At 46.2% G+C, this 16,616-nt stretch overlaps 1 protein-coding gene across 2 annotated transcripts; it reads left to right on the top strand.

The window, feature by feature from the left end:
- Positions 1-7,703: 7,703 nt before the first annotated feature.
- MKRN1 (makorin ring finger protein 1) lies at positions 7,704-13,169 on the top strand. 2 transcript variants are annotated; one of them, XM_053465294.1, is made up of 8 exons: positions 7,704-7,889; positions 8,700-8,828; positions 9,124-9,335; positions 10,905-11,128; positions 11,418-11,632; positions 11,838-11,948; positions 12,496-12,637; positions 12,716-13,169. In XM_053465294.1, exons 1-8 carry the CDS (start codon positions 7,762-7,764, stop codon positions 12,923-12,925), a joined length of 1,371 nt encoding a protein of 456 aa, XP_053321269.1. In that variant the 5' UTR covers positions 7,704-7,761; the 3' UTR covers positions 12,926-13,169. The 2 variants fall into 2 exon arrangements, with proteins under 2 accessions (XP_053321269.1, XP_053321270.1); XM_053465295.1 differs by having other exon boundaries at positions 7,705-7,889; positions 9,124-9,227.
- Positions 13,170-16,616: the final 3,447 nt, after the last annotated feature.

The following is a 16,616-nucleotide window of genomic DNA, read 5'->3' as shown; positions in this document are numbered from 1 at the left end:
AAAAAAAAAAAAAAAAAAAAAAAGGAAAAAAATCCAGTGGATTCCTCCTCTCAGTCCCAAATCCACCAACTTTGCGAAAACCCCTTACGCTTCCCTGGCCGTCCCCCCTCCTCCAAACATCCTGTATTCTTATTTCCCTGCTGATAATAGGGTGGATTTTTTTTTAAGTTTTTCTTAGGTTTTTTTTTTTTTTTGCTTGTGATTTCTGGAAATTCTTCTGCGCTCTCCCTGTCTCTCTCTCTCTCTCTTTGGAGTTTCTCTCCGTTTCCTCCTCTCTCTCCTCCTCCTGTTTCTAGTTTTCCCACCCTTGCAAGCCTGACCCATTATGACTTCTTGATCTCCAGCAGGCAGGGGGAAAAAAAAAAAAAAGGAAAAAAGTTCCATCTCCATGGCAACCGATGGCCCTAAATACAGGATGAGCCTACAGATAGGGGGGATAGGGGTCAGCAACGGCGGAAACTTTAACCCCTTCCTCCCTGGAGAACCACACCTAATGCACGGAAGCTTCCGAAACGGTCAACTATATCTTTCCGCAGATCCGTGTTCTTGAGTAAATAAACACTGAGATTAAAAAATAAACATTGGGTACAAATACAGCAAAATAATAGGTTTAGATATAAAAAAATGGATGCTTTACTTTACTGAGAGGGTGGTAGATAAGTGGAATAGTCTCCCAGCAGAGGTGGTAGAGGGTAATACAGTGAGGGGATTAAGCATGCATGGGATAGACATACGGCTCCTGAATCTAAGACGAGACCAACGACTGATTAAGGTTTGAGTCTTTACAGCAGGAGAAACGGGCAGACTTGGGTGGCCATGAAAGCTGCTTCTTGTGACCAGTTTAGCTGAGATGGACTTTGCGTCTCGACTCGTTTGCCACCCGGACTCAGCCGGCCGCTGGTGCGTTTGGTCTTTTTAAATAAAATATATCATTTTTTTTTATTAGTTCATTTATTAAATTCCTGCACATTTTCTTACCCCTGGAAAGTTCATTTTACCAAACAGTGGAATATTTGAATGCTCGTGGTCTTTGGCTTCCGGTCCAAGTCAGTAGAATTTAGTCACTGAGACCGAGGTTTCATAGCAAAAACTCAAACAAGTTAAGCTCAGCTGCATCTTGGAGTCACTCGAAGTCCTATGGAATTAGGACCGAGTCCTAATAGCCGAGCACTCAGTTTTTGGGGTCTCTTTGGAGCCTGGATCAAGAAGAACTCTCTTTCGATCGTGCCCATGAGTGGTCTTGTCAATGAGTGGAGTAGACCATGAATGTCCACCAAAAAAAAGGGTTTGGCAACCAGGGGCACCTGCAAGCAGCCATCGACTATGTATATCCTGATGACCACACAACTTGTTGCCCCAAAGTACCCTCCCATTGCTACTTCTTTCAAGATCCAGACAAGAGTTTTACAATACCTACAGGATCATACCCTGCGTTCAGGATCCTCAATCTTCAGACCCTAGCCTAGTCTACCACTTCTGCTGGGGAACGCTTCCACTTATCAACCACCTTGTCAGTAAAATAAAACTGAAACCACTATCTATAAATGAAACTATAGCCGGGGCAAATGGATGTCCTTATCATAGAAAGAGACCTGGTATGATTTGGGGTTTTTTTTAAGGTTAAATTGTCTGTTTATGACCTTATTTTCCTAGCTGTTTTTTGGACCCAGCGGCAGATTCAGGCTCGGACACTGCTGCCCCCTGGTGGACAAAAAATACAATGAAAAGCTTTAAATAACTGCAAAGCAAACTGACATTTAAAAAAATAATAATTTATTATATTTCCTATAAATAAATCCAGAGCCATTCCCATGAATGCATACAGTAACAGCCGACGATCGCTGACTTATTATATTATATATGTTATAGAAATATGCATATTTATAGATTATAATTATTATTGTATTATTTTATAGAAGGATCTAGTGTGTGTTGAACGTTTTGTTCTAATTGCAGAGATTATTTCATATATTATAACAAATTATAATAATCTGCAAAAAAAACCGGTAACAATCAGCGTCTCTCATACTATGTAAAGAATATAAATGCTGCCTGATGTCTGCGGTCTCCGTCAGGATATATAGAAAGGTTACTTAGGGCCAAGAAAAATAGCATGGCTGCTCACATAAATATGATATAGGTGTGTATAATATATACAATAAATAAATGACAATAAATTATTTATAATAAATAATTATAATAAATGTATGTTTTTATTATAGCGATTATCACTATGGAAGGTGCTGTCACAGTAACTTTTAGGTGGTTTAGCGGTTCCCACCATATTTAATAAATATAAATTTGAGTTTCACGCATATTCCAGCAGTATACAGCTTGATGCACTTGTAGCTGTTGCCATTGCGAGGTCATACAGCAATTGGAACAATGATGTCACACAGGCTGTAAAAGGCCGTGACAGTCTAGTGTGAGCTTGTGCGTTGTCTGACAGCACAGCGATAGCTTCAGCGATGCATCCTATGCGACTTGCTATAGTTTTTCTCCTCATCGCCCTGCCGGCTGCCGACTCAGACAGTAAGTACATCCTTCGCTTCCAAAGAGGGGACCGCCCTGCGCATGGTTACCGCCAAATCATCCTTTTATCATTATCTCCATTGAAGCTCTGAGTCCTGGTGCTTAAGGCGGGGTATTATCTCCAACATACCATTGACTGGGGGCCACAGGCACGAGTATGAGTGATGAGTGGCAGGGACGGTGTAACTATGAGTATCCGGCTCTCACACAGCAGCATCCCGTCTATCTGACGCGGTCACAATATCTGTAACGTTGCGTCTCTTCTCTTTCAGCCTGCGGTCAGCGTCCGCTCGTCTCGGGATTCGGCAGCTCGAGGATTGTCGGGGGAGTCGATGCCCGGCCCGGCGCCTGGCCGTGGCTGGTGAGCATTCAGGTGCCTTCTGGCAAAGGTCATCGGCACTCTTGTGGAGGCACATTACTCGATCAGCAATGGGTCCTGACAGCGGCCCACTGCTTTAAAACCATGAAAAGGTAAGGATGGGTGGCGATGGGGTAAGAATGGCGGCTGGGGGTCCACGTTATATGATTGTGGGGGGCAGAAAGTTACGGTTTATCTTACCCGGTAAAACGATTATATGTTACGTTGTAAACGTTTGCTTGGTTACTATTGCGAGGTTACTGTTTATGTATCTATTATTATGAGTAAAATTATGTTTTTTAAATAGCGATTTTGGGACAAATTGCTGACATCCTATAACTTATTTCTGTACATCGAGATTTTTGCCCCAGAATTACTCTTTGTGAATAGGGCCCAATCTACGAGCTGCATGTCTGCTAATGTCTGTCTCTGTATAATAACTCAGGCTTGTACCAAAATGGCAAATTGTCCTTGGCGGACACCAACTCTCGGATCCCTCGGCCAGCGACGTCCAGATCAGATCCATCGCGTCTTACCTTCAACATGCGCATTACAACCCCCGTACTGAAAGGAACGACCTGGCGCTGATCCAGCTCAACGAGTCGGTCACATTCAGCGACTTCGTGCAGCCGGCCTGCCTGCCGAGCGCCAGCATGGAGATCAGCGCCTTGGATCCGTGTTACATCAGCGGCTGGGGGGTCACTCAGGACAAATGTGAGTAACGGACTTTCTGGGAACAAACTACACTGAAACCTACACTCCGCACTCAGCCGCAGACGCTCTGACCTCAGACACACCGCACTCAGACACACCGCACTCAGACACAGACATTCCGCACTCAGCCGCAGACACTCCACACTCGGCCGCAGACGCTCCGCACTCAGACGCAGACACTCCACACTCGGACACAGACACTCCGCACTCAGCCGCAGACGCTCAGCACTCAGCCGCAGACGCTCAGCACTGGGCCGCAGATGCTCCGCACTCAGACACACCGCACTCAGACACAGACGCTCCGCACTCAGACACACCGCACTCAGACACAGACGCTCCGCACTCAGACGCAGACACTCCGCACTCGGACGCAGACACTCCGCACTCGGACGCATACACTCCGCACTCAGCCGCAGACGCTCAGCACTCGGCCGCAGACGCTCAGCACTGGGCCGCAGACGCTCAGCACTGGGCCGCAGACGCTCCGCACTCGGCCACAGACGCTCCGCACTCGGCCACAGACGCTCCGCACTCGGCCGCTGCGCACTCAGCCGCAGACGCTCCGCACTCAGACGCAGTCGCTCCGCACTCAGACGCAGTCGCTCCGCACTCAGACGCAGTCGCTCCGCACTCAGACGCAGTCGCTCCGCACTCAGACGCAGTCGCTCCGCACTCAGACGCAGTCGCTCCGCACTCGCCTCAGACACTCCACACTCGGCCGCAGACGTTCCACACTCGTTAACGGACTCCATGATCAGTTTACTACCCATTCTCGCAGCCAGCGATATTCATTTGTTGAATCTTTGATGTCTCGGCAGCCATCCAGACGGCGGATATCCTGCAGGAGGCCCGGGTGAAGCAGATAGACCTGCAGAAGTGTAACGGCTCCACGTGGTATCACGGCAACGTCCACGATTATAACCTGTGTGCCGGTTACGAAGAAGGTGGAATTGATAGCTGCCAGGTAAGGAAACAAATCGAAATGTCCGAAACTGTATCCGTGAGCCGACGTCTTCTTTTCGGGAACATGCGTCGCCGGGGCCGAGGGAGAACCCCTGCCATGAAGGCCATGAAGACCTTGTGTCTTTGGAGGAAGTCGAGTTACAACGTATACAGCGGATGTCACCGTTATATAAAGACGCCATTAACCTTCTTCTATCCTTTACCCCCGTAGGGTGACAGCGGAGGGCCACTGATGTGCATGAACCCCGAGAGCTCCACGTACCATGTAATCGGAGTGACGAGCTGGGGCCAGGGCTGCGCCAAGTCAAAGAGGCCAGGAATATATTCCAATGCACAGCACTACCGGGAGTGGATCCTGAGTCACATTGGAGCCCCGACTCCCAAGCAGTCTAAAGCAGCCGTCACCCCGAGCTTCGTCCGCGTTTCTGCGCCCACACCACAGCCGGCCACCGCTGCCTCTTTATTGCCTCCACTGCCCCGCCAACAACCCCAGCCGGAGAAGCCTAAATCCAAGGGGCAGCCGCCAAAGAAGGGGGGTAAACTCAAGAACATCATCTCTCAGCTTAAGGAGCTCTTTGCCAAGAAGACCTCCACCCAACGGCAGCCAAAAGCTCTCCGCAAGATATTTGGCGGCAAAAGCCTTTCCTCTTAAGATGGAAGCAGCTGTTGAACGGATTGCTCGACGGCCAATCAGTTAGGAGATAGTTGTTAGTTATAAGATAGTTAGATAGTTAGTTAGATAAGTGACCGGCGTGACGCATTTACCAAAACCGGATTCCATCGCGGTAAATCATTGCGGCTCCGGTTCAGTTAAATGGAATTAAACATCTTTCCATTCACATCCTGCGCGGCCGCTGTGAGTTTTGTAAAAAAAAAAAAAAAAAATAAAAAATGGAGTGGGAACTTCAACTTCAGAGAACATTTCATGGTCGGGTTGGTTTGCTGGTTGTCCAGGGAGCATGGATATGTGAGAGTGAGTGTGAGAGCGAATGTGTAAGTGTGTGTGATAACATGAGTGTGTATGTGTAAGTGTTTGGGAGGGCAAGATGGCAGGGGGGTAAAAAAATGCCCCCCCCACATCTTTCCCCTCCCCCTTTGTTGTCTCAGGAGAGGGGCTTTCTGGTGGGAGGCAAACGCTAGTTACCCACTAATAGGAAAAATAGTAGTAGTAGTTACAGACCTGCAGGTACCTGTGCAACACGAAAACTTTCGTTTACAATAGCTGGTGTGGTAAAGCTTAGCAAAAACTAACGGAATCTAGATTGTAAGCTCTTGGGAGCAGGACCCTCTCCGTCTTTTGTTCCAGTTTGCATGCGATTTTAAATGATTTTACTGTAACATCACTACGGCATCTGCTGGTGCTATATAAATCTAACGTAATGATGTCATTGGAGCTGCAGTTAGCGCACGGTTACCCCCCCTCCTCACCAAGTCTATAACTACAATTCCCATGACGTTCAGCCAGCAATAAGGGGCTGAATATTAATGTAGACGCAGTCAACAAAAGTTAGTGTCTTGTACAGCAGACAATGCCTCCAGGATCGTACGCTGCGTTACGGTCACGACTATTAAATGCATTAAAAGGCAAATAAGGCTGGAGGGTCCCTTTAAATTTTGGCAAACGTCCTGGGTAGGGTGGGCAGGTGCGCTCGCTTTCCTCTACCTGGAGACGGGACGTCTGCGCTCTAATATCTGAGCAGAAGGTGTCTCACTGACCTTTCACGCAACAAGATTTGGAGATCCTGCGATTCCACTCGATTTCCACCTCTCTCCGCGAACATTCCACATGGCAGCTTCCTGCAGCTGCCGTCAAATCATCAGAGTGCCGACGCTGCAACTTCCTCCTAAAATAATTGCCAATATATGATAAATTATTACTTAGAAGGGGTTTCGCTGCTGCGTTAAAAGAAATCACACAAATGGGGTCACCAAAGGGATCGATCTCCACTTTCCCAGGTTACCGACCAGGATTCCCTCCCAACAGTACCTGCCATGTGTCTCTGTTTAGTTTGTCTAGTCCCTGTCTATAGATGTCACATCTTCCCGAATCTGCACAATTAAGTAGAGTTTTAGGTCTCATTAGATGGATGGCCGCACTTTGCTCTTCTGAACAGAGAACCGCACATAATAGATTTTACACACATAGGGGCATTAGGGGAGGAAAGGGGGGGACAGGGACTAAGGAGGGACTGGGCATACTTAACAGGGACACTTGCCATGTATCGCATCTGTATGCTTGGTTGTAACAACTTGCAAATGATTATTTTTTTTCTTCTTTTAATGGAATGGAACCAGAGAATGCGTCCCGTCTACAGTTTTTAACCGCCGCTGAGGTTTTAATGTATAGCTGGGGGCCGGACACAAGACACCATACCTCCCGCTTTGGGACAACAGGGGTCTATTGCATTCCCATTCATTTTAAAGAGAGCTCTCTCCTGGCCGCTTCAACGAGCCAATCAGTGGCAAGAATTACAAACCACAGAGGAGGTCGGCAGCCTCAACGTCTACAGTCCTCAGGGGTCACTCCCAGGGGGTTACTCAGGGGTCACTCACAAGGGGTTAGGATTACTTTCAGGGGGTTAGGCTTTACTCACAGAGGGTTAGGGGTTACTCACATGGTGTTAGGTTCGCTCCCATGGGGTCAGGGGTTACTCACAGAGGGTTAGGCGTTACTCATAGAGGGTTAGGGGTTACTTACAAGGGGTTTAGGGGTTACTCACAGGGGGTTTAGGGGTTACTCACGGGGGGGTTACTCACAGGGGGTTGGGATTACTCACAGGGGGTTAGCAGTTACTCTTTTGTCTATTGGGGCTACCACTGACAGACAAACTGTCCCTCTTATAGAGGATATTCATTAAAAGCTGTTTTCTCCATGAGAAGGGGTATTTATAATCATAAATCCTGTCACAGGAAGACTATGTTCCACTAACCTACAATTTAACATAAAAATAGTATTTCCGCCCCAGCAGACCAATCATAACACAGCAACAGGGAACCAGGGAGACCAAAACAAACCAATGTGGGGGGTGTGGCCATAAGCTGGCGTCTGATTGGCTAGGAGAGCGAACAGCTTCAATTCGAGGAGGTGTGGCTAAGATCTCTCACAGGAAGTTTTGGGCGTTCGTAGCCCCTCCCCTGCCGGAAGTATGTGATCCCGGAAGTTCCGTAGCTGTTGTGAGGGGGGATAAACAGGAATGGCGGAGGCAGCGGCGGCGCCTGCAAGTCTCACATCAGCAGCAGCCGTCGCGGCAGGCAAGGCCCCGCTGCTCGCGTTCCCGGATAATCCCCCCGTGGGTGGCTGGACTCGGCAGGTCACCTGCAGGTGGGGGCCGACTTGGACTAGAGGGGGAGGGGGTAGAATTATTAGAATGGTAGTAGGGGACTGGGTGCTACTGGTCTGGGGATATGAGGTGCATACCTGTCATGTGTCCCTGTTTGGTTGGACCAGTCCCTCTCCGAAATTCTTGTGCCCCTCTCTCCTCCCCTGTTGCCCCTCTTTTCTAGGAGGTCAGAATGTTTGCTGGGTATGAGGGTATCACAGGGTTCTACAGCCCTAAAAGCCCCGATAATGTGTATGGAAACAGGAAACGGCTGTATAAATTAAAATGTGTAAATAAAACCCATCATTATTCTTCTAAATGCCCCCCTCGGTTACACAAATACCCTGCAACAGGGCACAAAGTCACATTAAGTCCCGCCCCTTAAACCTGTCACCTTCAACCACACCCTGTTTATGTAAATGGCCTTTTTTGACCCTTTCACATGCTGGGAAGTGAGAGCCCCTGGTGCACCAGCTGTGGGGGTTGACTGGGGTGCCAAAATGGTGTGTAACTTGGGGCAGGGTGGTGCCGGGCTCTTGGCATAACTGGGATGTTGGGCCAGTGGTTAGGATCGTTTGTGTCGAGTCTTTCCTGAGGTCAGTACGTGGTTGTCAAACTAGCTAAACGAGCAGGTAAAAGTATGGTTTGTCGAGGATGGATGTCCGTGGGGGCCTGATATGAGCCATAGTTGCATGAAATGTCAGTTGCGACTTGAATTAAAATGCCTCCTGTCCTTTTGTAAACCAGTTTGCTGGAGAATAGAAACTTAAAGAAAAAAAAATAAGATTTTTTATCGTCCTGTCGCCTTGCAGATATTTCATGCACGGAGTCTGCAAAGAAGGCAACAACTGTCGCTATTCCCACGATCTTTCCACCAGCAGATCTACCATGATTTGCAGATATTACCAACGAGGGTGCTGTGCATACGGAGACCACTGCAGGTAAACGCAGTCACAGCCAAAAAGTGCAATTTAAAGCCCCCTTCTGAATGTTGACACACTTCGTTATTTCTCCAAATTAAAGTTCAAGAAAGTTAAACAAGAGGCCACAATTTTCAATGAGGCTCAGGGGCTTAGATGGAATATAAGGAAAGGAGTATATTTACTTTGGTTGGCAAGTGTGCAGAATAAAGAGATTCTCTCCACTCGTGTTACAAATTTCAACCGATTTACACCCCAGGTGATCTCGGAAGCTCGTAGATTGTCCTCTAATCTCTCCTCCGGTTTCTCCCGTAAGGTATGAACACACAAAGCCACTTAAGCAAGAACCGACGGGAGACACTTCTGCCGCGAGGATCTGCCCCCGTGAGTCTCATCCGGAGCCGAGCAGCACTAATAACAGTAAGGCAGCTGAACTGACCGCTACTGACCTGGCAGCTGGGGGCTCACAGGCTGAAGACTGGGTGAATGCCGTGGAGTTTGTTCCGGGGCGGCTCTACTGTGGACGTGGTAATTTTTAGTGGGAGGGGGGCATTTGTGACAACCAGTGACGGCCAAGCCCGTGTACGTTATTAGATATATCTATGCTCCCTTGGTGTTCCCCTCTGCCGCTTTGTGTTGGGCCTGCCCTCTACACATAGCGGTTCTATGTTACTGGACCATACAGTCCTTTACATCGTTATTAGCAGATGGGTACAATGGGTTAATTGACCCACTGTAGCCACAGGGCTAATGATAGATGAATAGTATGGAAATAGAACAGGGGGTATAAGGGGCATACTATAGGTGCTTGCTGGGCAACTAAATGAACATAAGGTTCCAAAAGTAAGATTGAAACAAGCTCTGGAATTAGTCTTCTGTCTCTATCTGGAACTTGGTGGTAGACGCCCCCTGGGGGGTACATGTTGCATGTTTATCCTTTTTAATGAATGCATTCTGGGAGCAGCAAACGGTCACTTAAGATTCATCCATTGATTTTTCTTCTGATCAGAATAAATCCTTCACGTTAACAATGTAACAATGGATTGCCCCTGATATTGCCAGTACGCCAGATTCTCCCCGGCAGCGTATCTTTGGAATACGTGTTATATTTCACTTATTGTCCTGGCATTCTTTGGTTTATCCTTCTGTCACGTCTTCCTTTACTGGTCTCCATCAGCTCTCATCCCCTGGAAGATGGCCGTATCTTTCAGTAAGTGTAAATAGCGGTTATTATGTAGCTGTACGTTCTAACGGTGCTTCAGCGATCTATACGGGGGATACTGGGTTACTTGTAGAAATGTCGCCCCATCTCGGATTCCAGTACTAAGGCAGACATTCCCTGTGTGACAGATTGTATCTCTTGGGCCATATTAACCTTTTAACCTCACTTGAAAAAAGGTGACACGGATGTCATCTTTTTTCTTAAGCTTTTGGTACCAGCTGTAACATAAAATGCTCTACGGCGTTTGTTACTACGTGATTATTTTTGGTTCAGTGACAACAATCAAATTCATTATATACTCGATAGGTCAAATTTGTATTTTTCCATATTATGTTCCTAACGTTTTGTTCCCTCATCCGTCTGCCTGTCCACGTTAAAGGCGAACTCCCACCTCTTTATATCCTGCGGCTAGGAACGCCGGATTTACTGCAGCAAAATCACAAGGGGACTCGAGGACCCCCGCTAAACTTTATGGGGGTTTCATGTTATTCTGCTTCAAGTAACAGAAACCTACTCAGCGCACATTTATTGTATAAATGGGACACAAACGGGAGGAAAAGTCGGTGGGAGTTCCGATTTAAAAATTTGTTTTTTGTCTCTTTTTAACCACTTAATTACCAAATATGCGCAAAGAAATATGAGGAAGACCTTTTAAAAAGCCTTCATTGTTTCATAGTTGATATTCCTATTAGCCAAAGCCCATGGTTCTATCCAGTGTAAATCGGGGAAAGATTCTTAGAAGAAACAAATCCAAAAAATCCTTTTTAAACGTTTGTCACTTAATATGAGGTTGTTATTGTAACTATATTTAAGATACGTTATATCATATTTATATTTATTAGTTTTCGGTTCAGTAACCTTTTTTGTTCTTGTAGGTCCATCCGTCCTGGAAGCTGTAACTCAGGGAACGGAAACCCGTGATGATTGCATGGAGCAGCCCGCCGACCCCGAGCTCAAAAAGCAGCTGTGTCCATACGCTGCGGTAGGGGAATGCCGCTACGGCGAAAACTGCGTCTACCTGCACGGAGACCCGTGTGATATGTGCGGCCTGCAGGTGCTTCACCCTGTGGACACCTCCCAAAGGTCTCAGCACATAAAGGTGAGGAAAGGCCCTCTGGTTGTTACTTGATTCTTATTTCCCCTTAGCAAACCACCGGGGCGTTCTCTCTCGCGCGCTCATTTGCGTTCTCTCGCGCGCTCATTTGCGTTCTCTCGCGCGCTCATTCGCGTTCTCTCGCGCGCTCATTCGCGTTCTCTCGCGCGCTCATTCGCGTTCTCTCGCGCGCTCATTCGCGCTGGATGACCTGGCTCTGCCTAGTTGGTTCCCTGTTTAGCGCGAGGTACGTCTGGCTACCTCTTCCTTACACCCTTTGCTCTACCCATGACAGTCTTGCATCGAAGCTCACGAAAAAGACATGGAGTTATCGTTTGCCATCCAGCGTAGTAAAGATGTCGTGTGCGGAGTCTGCATGGAGGTGATATATGAGAAAGTGAACCCCAGCGAGCGGCGCTTCGGGATTCTGTCAAACTGCAGCCACGCTTACTGCTTGAAATGCATCCGCAAATGGAGGAGCGCCAAGCAGTTCGAGAGCAAAATCATTAAGTGAGTTTGAAGCCACAAGTGTATGGAGGGGATCGCATGTTGTATGTAAATAGAAGTGCTAGCTTCTGGTGCTCACTGGGAAGAAAATGCCATGTAGGGCTTTTGGTATAGCATGTTTGAGATGTTTGAGCCCCTTCCTTGGTTCACTCCTGATGACTTAAGTTTGTTTAGTTCAGGTAAAACATGTCTCCCTTTATTTTGCCAGATCCTGCCCCGAGTGCCGCATCACATCAAATTTTGTCATTCCGAGCGAGTACTGGGTAGAGGAGAAAGAAGAGAAACAGAAGCTCATCCAGAAGTACAAGGAGGCCATGGGGTAACTTTAATGGAACACGATGGGGAATTTATAGCGCTAAAATTCCTCTTTATTGACTTGTCGGCCTGCCCCGTTTCGGCATGGCTCCTCCTGGGTGCAGCCATCTTGCTTCGTTAGTTGACCCATGGATGAAGTTGACTGGTCCACCCAAGCTGCTACTCCTCTTTGATGAAAGCTGATTGGTTCAGACAGTAATAAGCGTTTCTCTGTGTATCAGAACATATAATTTGATGGCAGATCGGCCCCATTCCGCCCCCATCTAGTATGCCCGCTTCTGCTGTAAAGACTCAAACCTTAATCAGTCGTTGGTCTCGTCTTAGATTCAGGAGCCGTATGTCTATCCCATGCATGTTTAATACCCTCACTGTATTACCCTCTACCACTTCTGCTGGGAGGCTGCTCCACTTGGTGAAGTAGAACTTCTTACATAATTAAGCCTTGCTTTCATTTGTGGTCTAAACGTCTTTACATAGTTAATGTTTCTGCCTTGAAAGAAGGGGGAGCTTCTGTTTTAGTTAGCCCTGACTTAATTCAAATTTTTCCCCAGCAACAAGTCCTGTCGGTATTTTGACGAAGGACGCGGCACTTGTCCATTTGGAGGCAATTGTTTTTACAAGCACGCGTACCCCGACGGCCGCATCGAAGAGCCGCAACCGCGGCAAAAAGGGGGAATGTCCAGCCGGTACCGGGTAAGTGGGTTTTCTTGTGTCCGTTCTGTCGGTCGGTGCCGTATACCCACCTATCCTGGGCTTCTTTTTCCCCTGTAGGCCCAACGCAGAAATCGCTTCTGGGATTTCGAGGAACGAGAGAACGGCGACGTCTTTGATAACGACGAAGACGAAGTGGTCACCTTTGAGCTGGGCGAAATGCTGCTCATGCTTTTGGCGGCGGGCGCAGACGAAGACCTGACGGACTCAGAGGACGAGTGGGATTTGTTCCATGAGGAACTGGACGATTTTTATGACCTGGACCTATAGCGCCAGTCAATGGAGTTTGGACTGTCTGGGTAGCGTCAGACAGTAGCTCTTTCCTGTCGTGGTGTGGCAGTGCCTGTGTTTCTCCTAGGCAGGCCTATCAATTCCAGGTGCTGTTGTAATAATTTTTATCCTGATGTCTCTTTTTCCCTCTTATCCCCCGAGTGTTTGTTCTCTGTTTCAAGGTATAAAAAAAAATAAATCGTTAAAAAAAAAAAAGATAACTAAAAATATGAGAAAAAAATAACATTCTCGTCTGTGTCATGTACAGAATTAAGCGTTGGGGTTTTTTTGTTTTTGTTTTTTTCTTGAACCGGATCCGCAGGGAAATTGTGGAATGGGAAGGGTGTTTGTCACATAGACAATTTAACCTCTTATTGCTGGGGTTCGGGAGGGCTTCACATCCACTGGTCATGTTAAGGTTAAATCCTCCCATGGAGTTAGTGTAACATTATTTGGTTGATTTAGTTTCTTTCCCAATCTCTGACTTTGCTTAGCGTTCAATGGAATGTTCCTTTGAATTGCACCGTATTTAACTCTTGTGTCAGTATAGAATTTTAGGATGCTCAGCCAATACCATTTATGGCCATATATTGCCAAAGTACCCTAATTTTGGCGATTGCTACTAAACCTAACTTGGCTAAATCAGCAGGACCGCATTGCCTTTTAACTCATCGAGACTCTCCTGCAATTTAAAGCCCTTTCAGGACACCATTAATGAGCCTTTGTTGTAGCATAGGGCCGGTCGTTACGTGGCCGCATAGGGGTACAGGATCCCCGATGTTCATGAATGAGATCGGTCCTTTAGTATTTGCTGTCTGTGTTCATTCCTTATCTTCTTTTGATGATATGGTAAGGAACGCAGGTGGTTCTGAGTTCCACTCTCATGACCCCTGAAAAATACAGCTTTAAAGGTGGAATTGGGATAAACCTTGCGCTGCGTAGGTGTCGCTGCACGGTATAATCTGTGGCCTCTTCACATAATTGGCTTCTGTTTTTATTTCTATTTTTCGTATTTATTTGTTTTAATTATCCCGGTGAAGCTCATCCTTTATGCATTCTGGGCACATCTCCCAACTGCCTTAGGCTTTCTGGATCAGCTACAAAACGCCGCCTGAAATAAGTAATTGGATCTTTATAGAGGCATCACGCAAATTATACCGCAATGAATAATACATAAAAGTATTTTCAGGTGACGGCTTCACGATAACGTGCATAACAGCAGGTGTTCTTGGTTGGAATGAACGGTTGCTGCATAGTTTGAGGCTGACCGGATGATTACCATTTTTATGCTTTGGTGAATTATAAAGTCATAAATTATGTTTAGTACATTCCAGCAGAACGACCGTTCCCGGAGTCTTCGAGCGAGGTGGGTGAGTCGCGTCCGGAAGACATGTCCTCTAACGTACGATGTGATGCCGGCACGTGCGGATAACGCACTTATCCAGATTCTCTACACTAAGGCTGGACTTTGTACGGGTTGAGGTTGTTTAAACAAACTCCAGCTGCGTGTTCCTTGTTTTGCTATAAATCACGCGCGGACCGCGGCGTCCAACTGTTCTTAGGTCAATAACTGTTCAATGTGAATTGCACTTTATCTGTTTATGGACTCGTTTTGGTTCTCGTGGTGGCTGTGTCACGCGTAAACCGCCTGGCATGCCCCTTCTTAGAGGCTTAGATGTAATGTAAGGAAGGCTTTACTTTACTGAGATAAGTGGAACAGCCTCCCAGCAAAAGTGGTAGAGGGTAATACAGTGAGGGGATTAAACATGCATGGGATAGACATACGGCTCCTGAATCTAAGACGAGACCAACGACTGATTAAGGTTTGAATCTTTAAAGTAGGCAGGCTAGACGGGGCAAATACTGGCCAATTTATGTTTCTATTCTTTTATATATTATTGGCTGCTATCTGTGCCCAAGAGTACGGCTTCAGTCACGTCGCTTAAAATGTTCTTTCGTTCTTATTGAGAGCCTGTGTGTGTAGCTATGGCACAATTCCTTCCCCTCTTTTCAACAGCAGTGCTCAATGTCAGGCAGGAGCAGCAAAAGCCATTATGAATTTGTCATGTATAAATCTGACCGAATGAACAGATGGTAAATGCGGCGTGGGCCCTTTTAAATATCCCTCGCAGTATTTTTCTTAATCGTATGCTGCGTTATCTGATTTGTGGTATTGATGAGCCTCTGTTAATGTTTACCCAGTAATTATCTGTTCTATGTTTATATCCTAAGCATTTGCAAACTTTTATTGTCTCCCTAACAGGACTGTTGGAAGGACATTAAAAGCCCATAAAAAATCCTGCCCCCCCCCAAAAAAAAAGTAATCTCTATAAATATGTGGAGAATAGACACCTTAGAATAATAGAACAGGAAGGGCAGTGAAGTATTGGAATCTACTAAATTATTTTATTTGTTTTGGTTACATCTATAGAAACTTTTTGTTTGCATGTCCTAAGCCGGTGACAAAACACTTGGAATTGTATCCGGATTCCTATTTGGATACAACCATGTATCTATTTTATTTTTATTTAAATACCTTTTTCAAATAAATGGGTTCTGAGATATATAATTAGACTTCCCGTTTGTTGTTGCTGGAAACATTTTATGGAGTAACGTCGGGAAACCGGTTCTCCCGGCTGCCGTTTACCGGTTCTGCCGGTTTAAATATAACCTTGACTACAGGTAGTAATGCGTATCCTTTGTCTCAACTGTTTTGTTTTTTTTTGTTTTTTTTTGTCTTCTCTCTCTTAATACTCAAGGTATTTGGATTTTCAAGATCATCCATTTTTATGATATTTATTACTGTAAGAAGACATTCATGCGCGTGAGAACGGGATTTATGCGAGGTCCTGCTTTCCGGCTTGATACATTTGTAGAGTTTAGTAGAGACGGGGAGGACTAAACTGATTTATTTTCTAGCACATTGGTACAAGACTCATTAAGTCTTCATAAAATACACAAAAAGAAAATCAGTAGCCCTGTTAACCCGACTGCTTGGTGTTACTAAAGGTCTAGTCTCACTCGTTTTTTCTGCAAGACTATATTGTAACATCCCGTGGTTTGACCCAACTTCGAGGTTGTCAGACCGGAGCCTTGGGTTATAATAAAAATGGAGAAATGTGAATGGTAATATATCAATAAATAAAGACAAAAATGTAATCTTTGGGGGGGGGGAACCGCGATAGTAGAAAAAAAAATGGAGAAGGTGAAATAATACGTTATTTTTATTATCCATGTGTCTGGCACCGTCGACGTGCTAAATGTGTAGACCTTGGTAGTCTCCAGCCTGGGCGCGGTATGACCTTTAAAGTTTATCTGCCTGTTCCTGCCAAACATGGAACTAGTTTATCGACGGCATGCTATAGTCTGTGTGTCGAGAGACACCTCTTTGGCCTTTGGTTACGTCGGGCGAGATCTATACCACCCATGGGCGAATGTTAGTAACTTATTGAAAGTATTTAGAAGTTCCTACGACAGAATTTTCATCCGAGCACCTTAAGAAAATTGTAAACGAGGGGCTTTGGCCCTTTTGTGAATTGGAGTGTCTTCTAGAATCCATAATCCAACACGTAGGTCTTTGCCGGTGGGCTTTAAACGTCTTCTCTCAATTATGAATGATTTTTCAAAATGGCGGCCAAGAAGCTTGGGAAGGAATTGTATCAACGGCATTGATGGGCATCGTCAGCTGGCT

The sequence above is a fragment of the Spea bombifrons genome, chromosome 4 (assembly GCF_027358695.1).
Source record: "Spea bombifrons isolate aSpeBom1 chromosome 4, aSpeBom1.2.pri, whole genome shotgun sequence".
In the NCBI taxonomy this organism is placed as follows: domain Eukaryota; kingdom Metazoa; phylum Chordata; class Amphibia; order Anura; family Pelobatidae; genus Spea; species Spea bombifrons.
This window is presented reverse-complemented; position numbering and strand designations above follow the sequence as displayed.

What these genes read in the sequence shown, in the direction of transcription:
- MKRN1 (XM_053465294.1), top strand. Translation starts at nt 7,762, where the DNA reads ATGGCGGAGGCAGCGGCGGCGCCTGCAAGTCTCACATCAGCAGCAGCC. An exon ending in ACTCGGCAGGTCACCTGCAG is followed by an intron (nt 7,890 to 8,699) that starts GTGGGGGCCGAC and finishes GTCGCCTTGCAG; the next exon opens with ATATTTCATGCACGGAGTCT. An exon ending in GCATACGGAGACCACTGCAG is followed by an intron (nt 8,829 to 9,123) that starts GTAAACGCAGTC and finishes TTCTCCCGTAAG; the next exon opens with GTATGAACACACAAAGCCAC.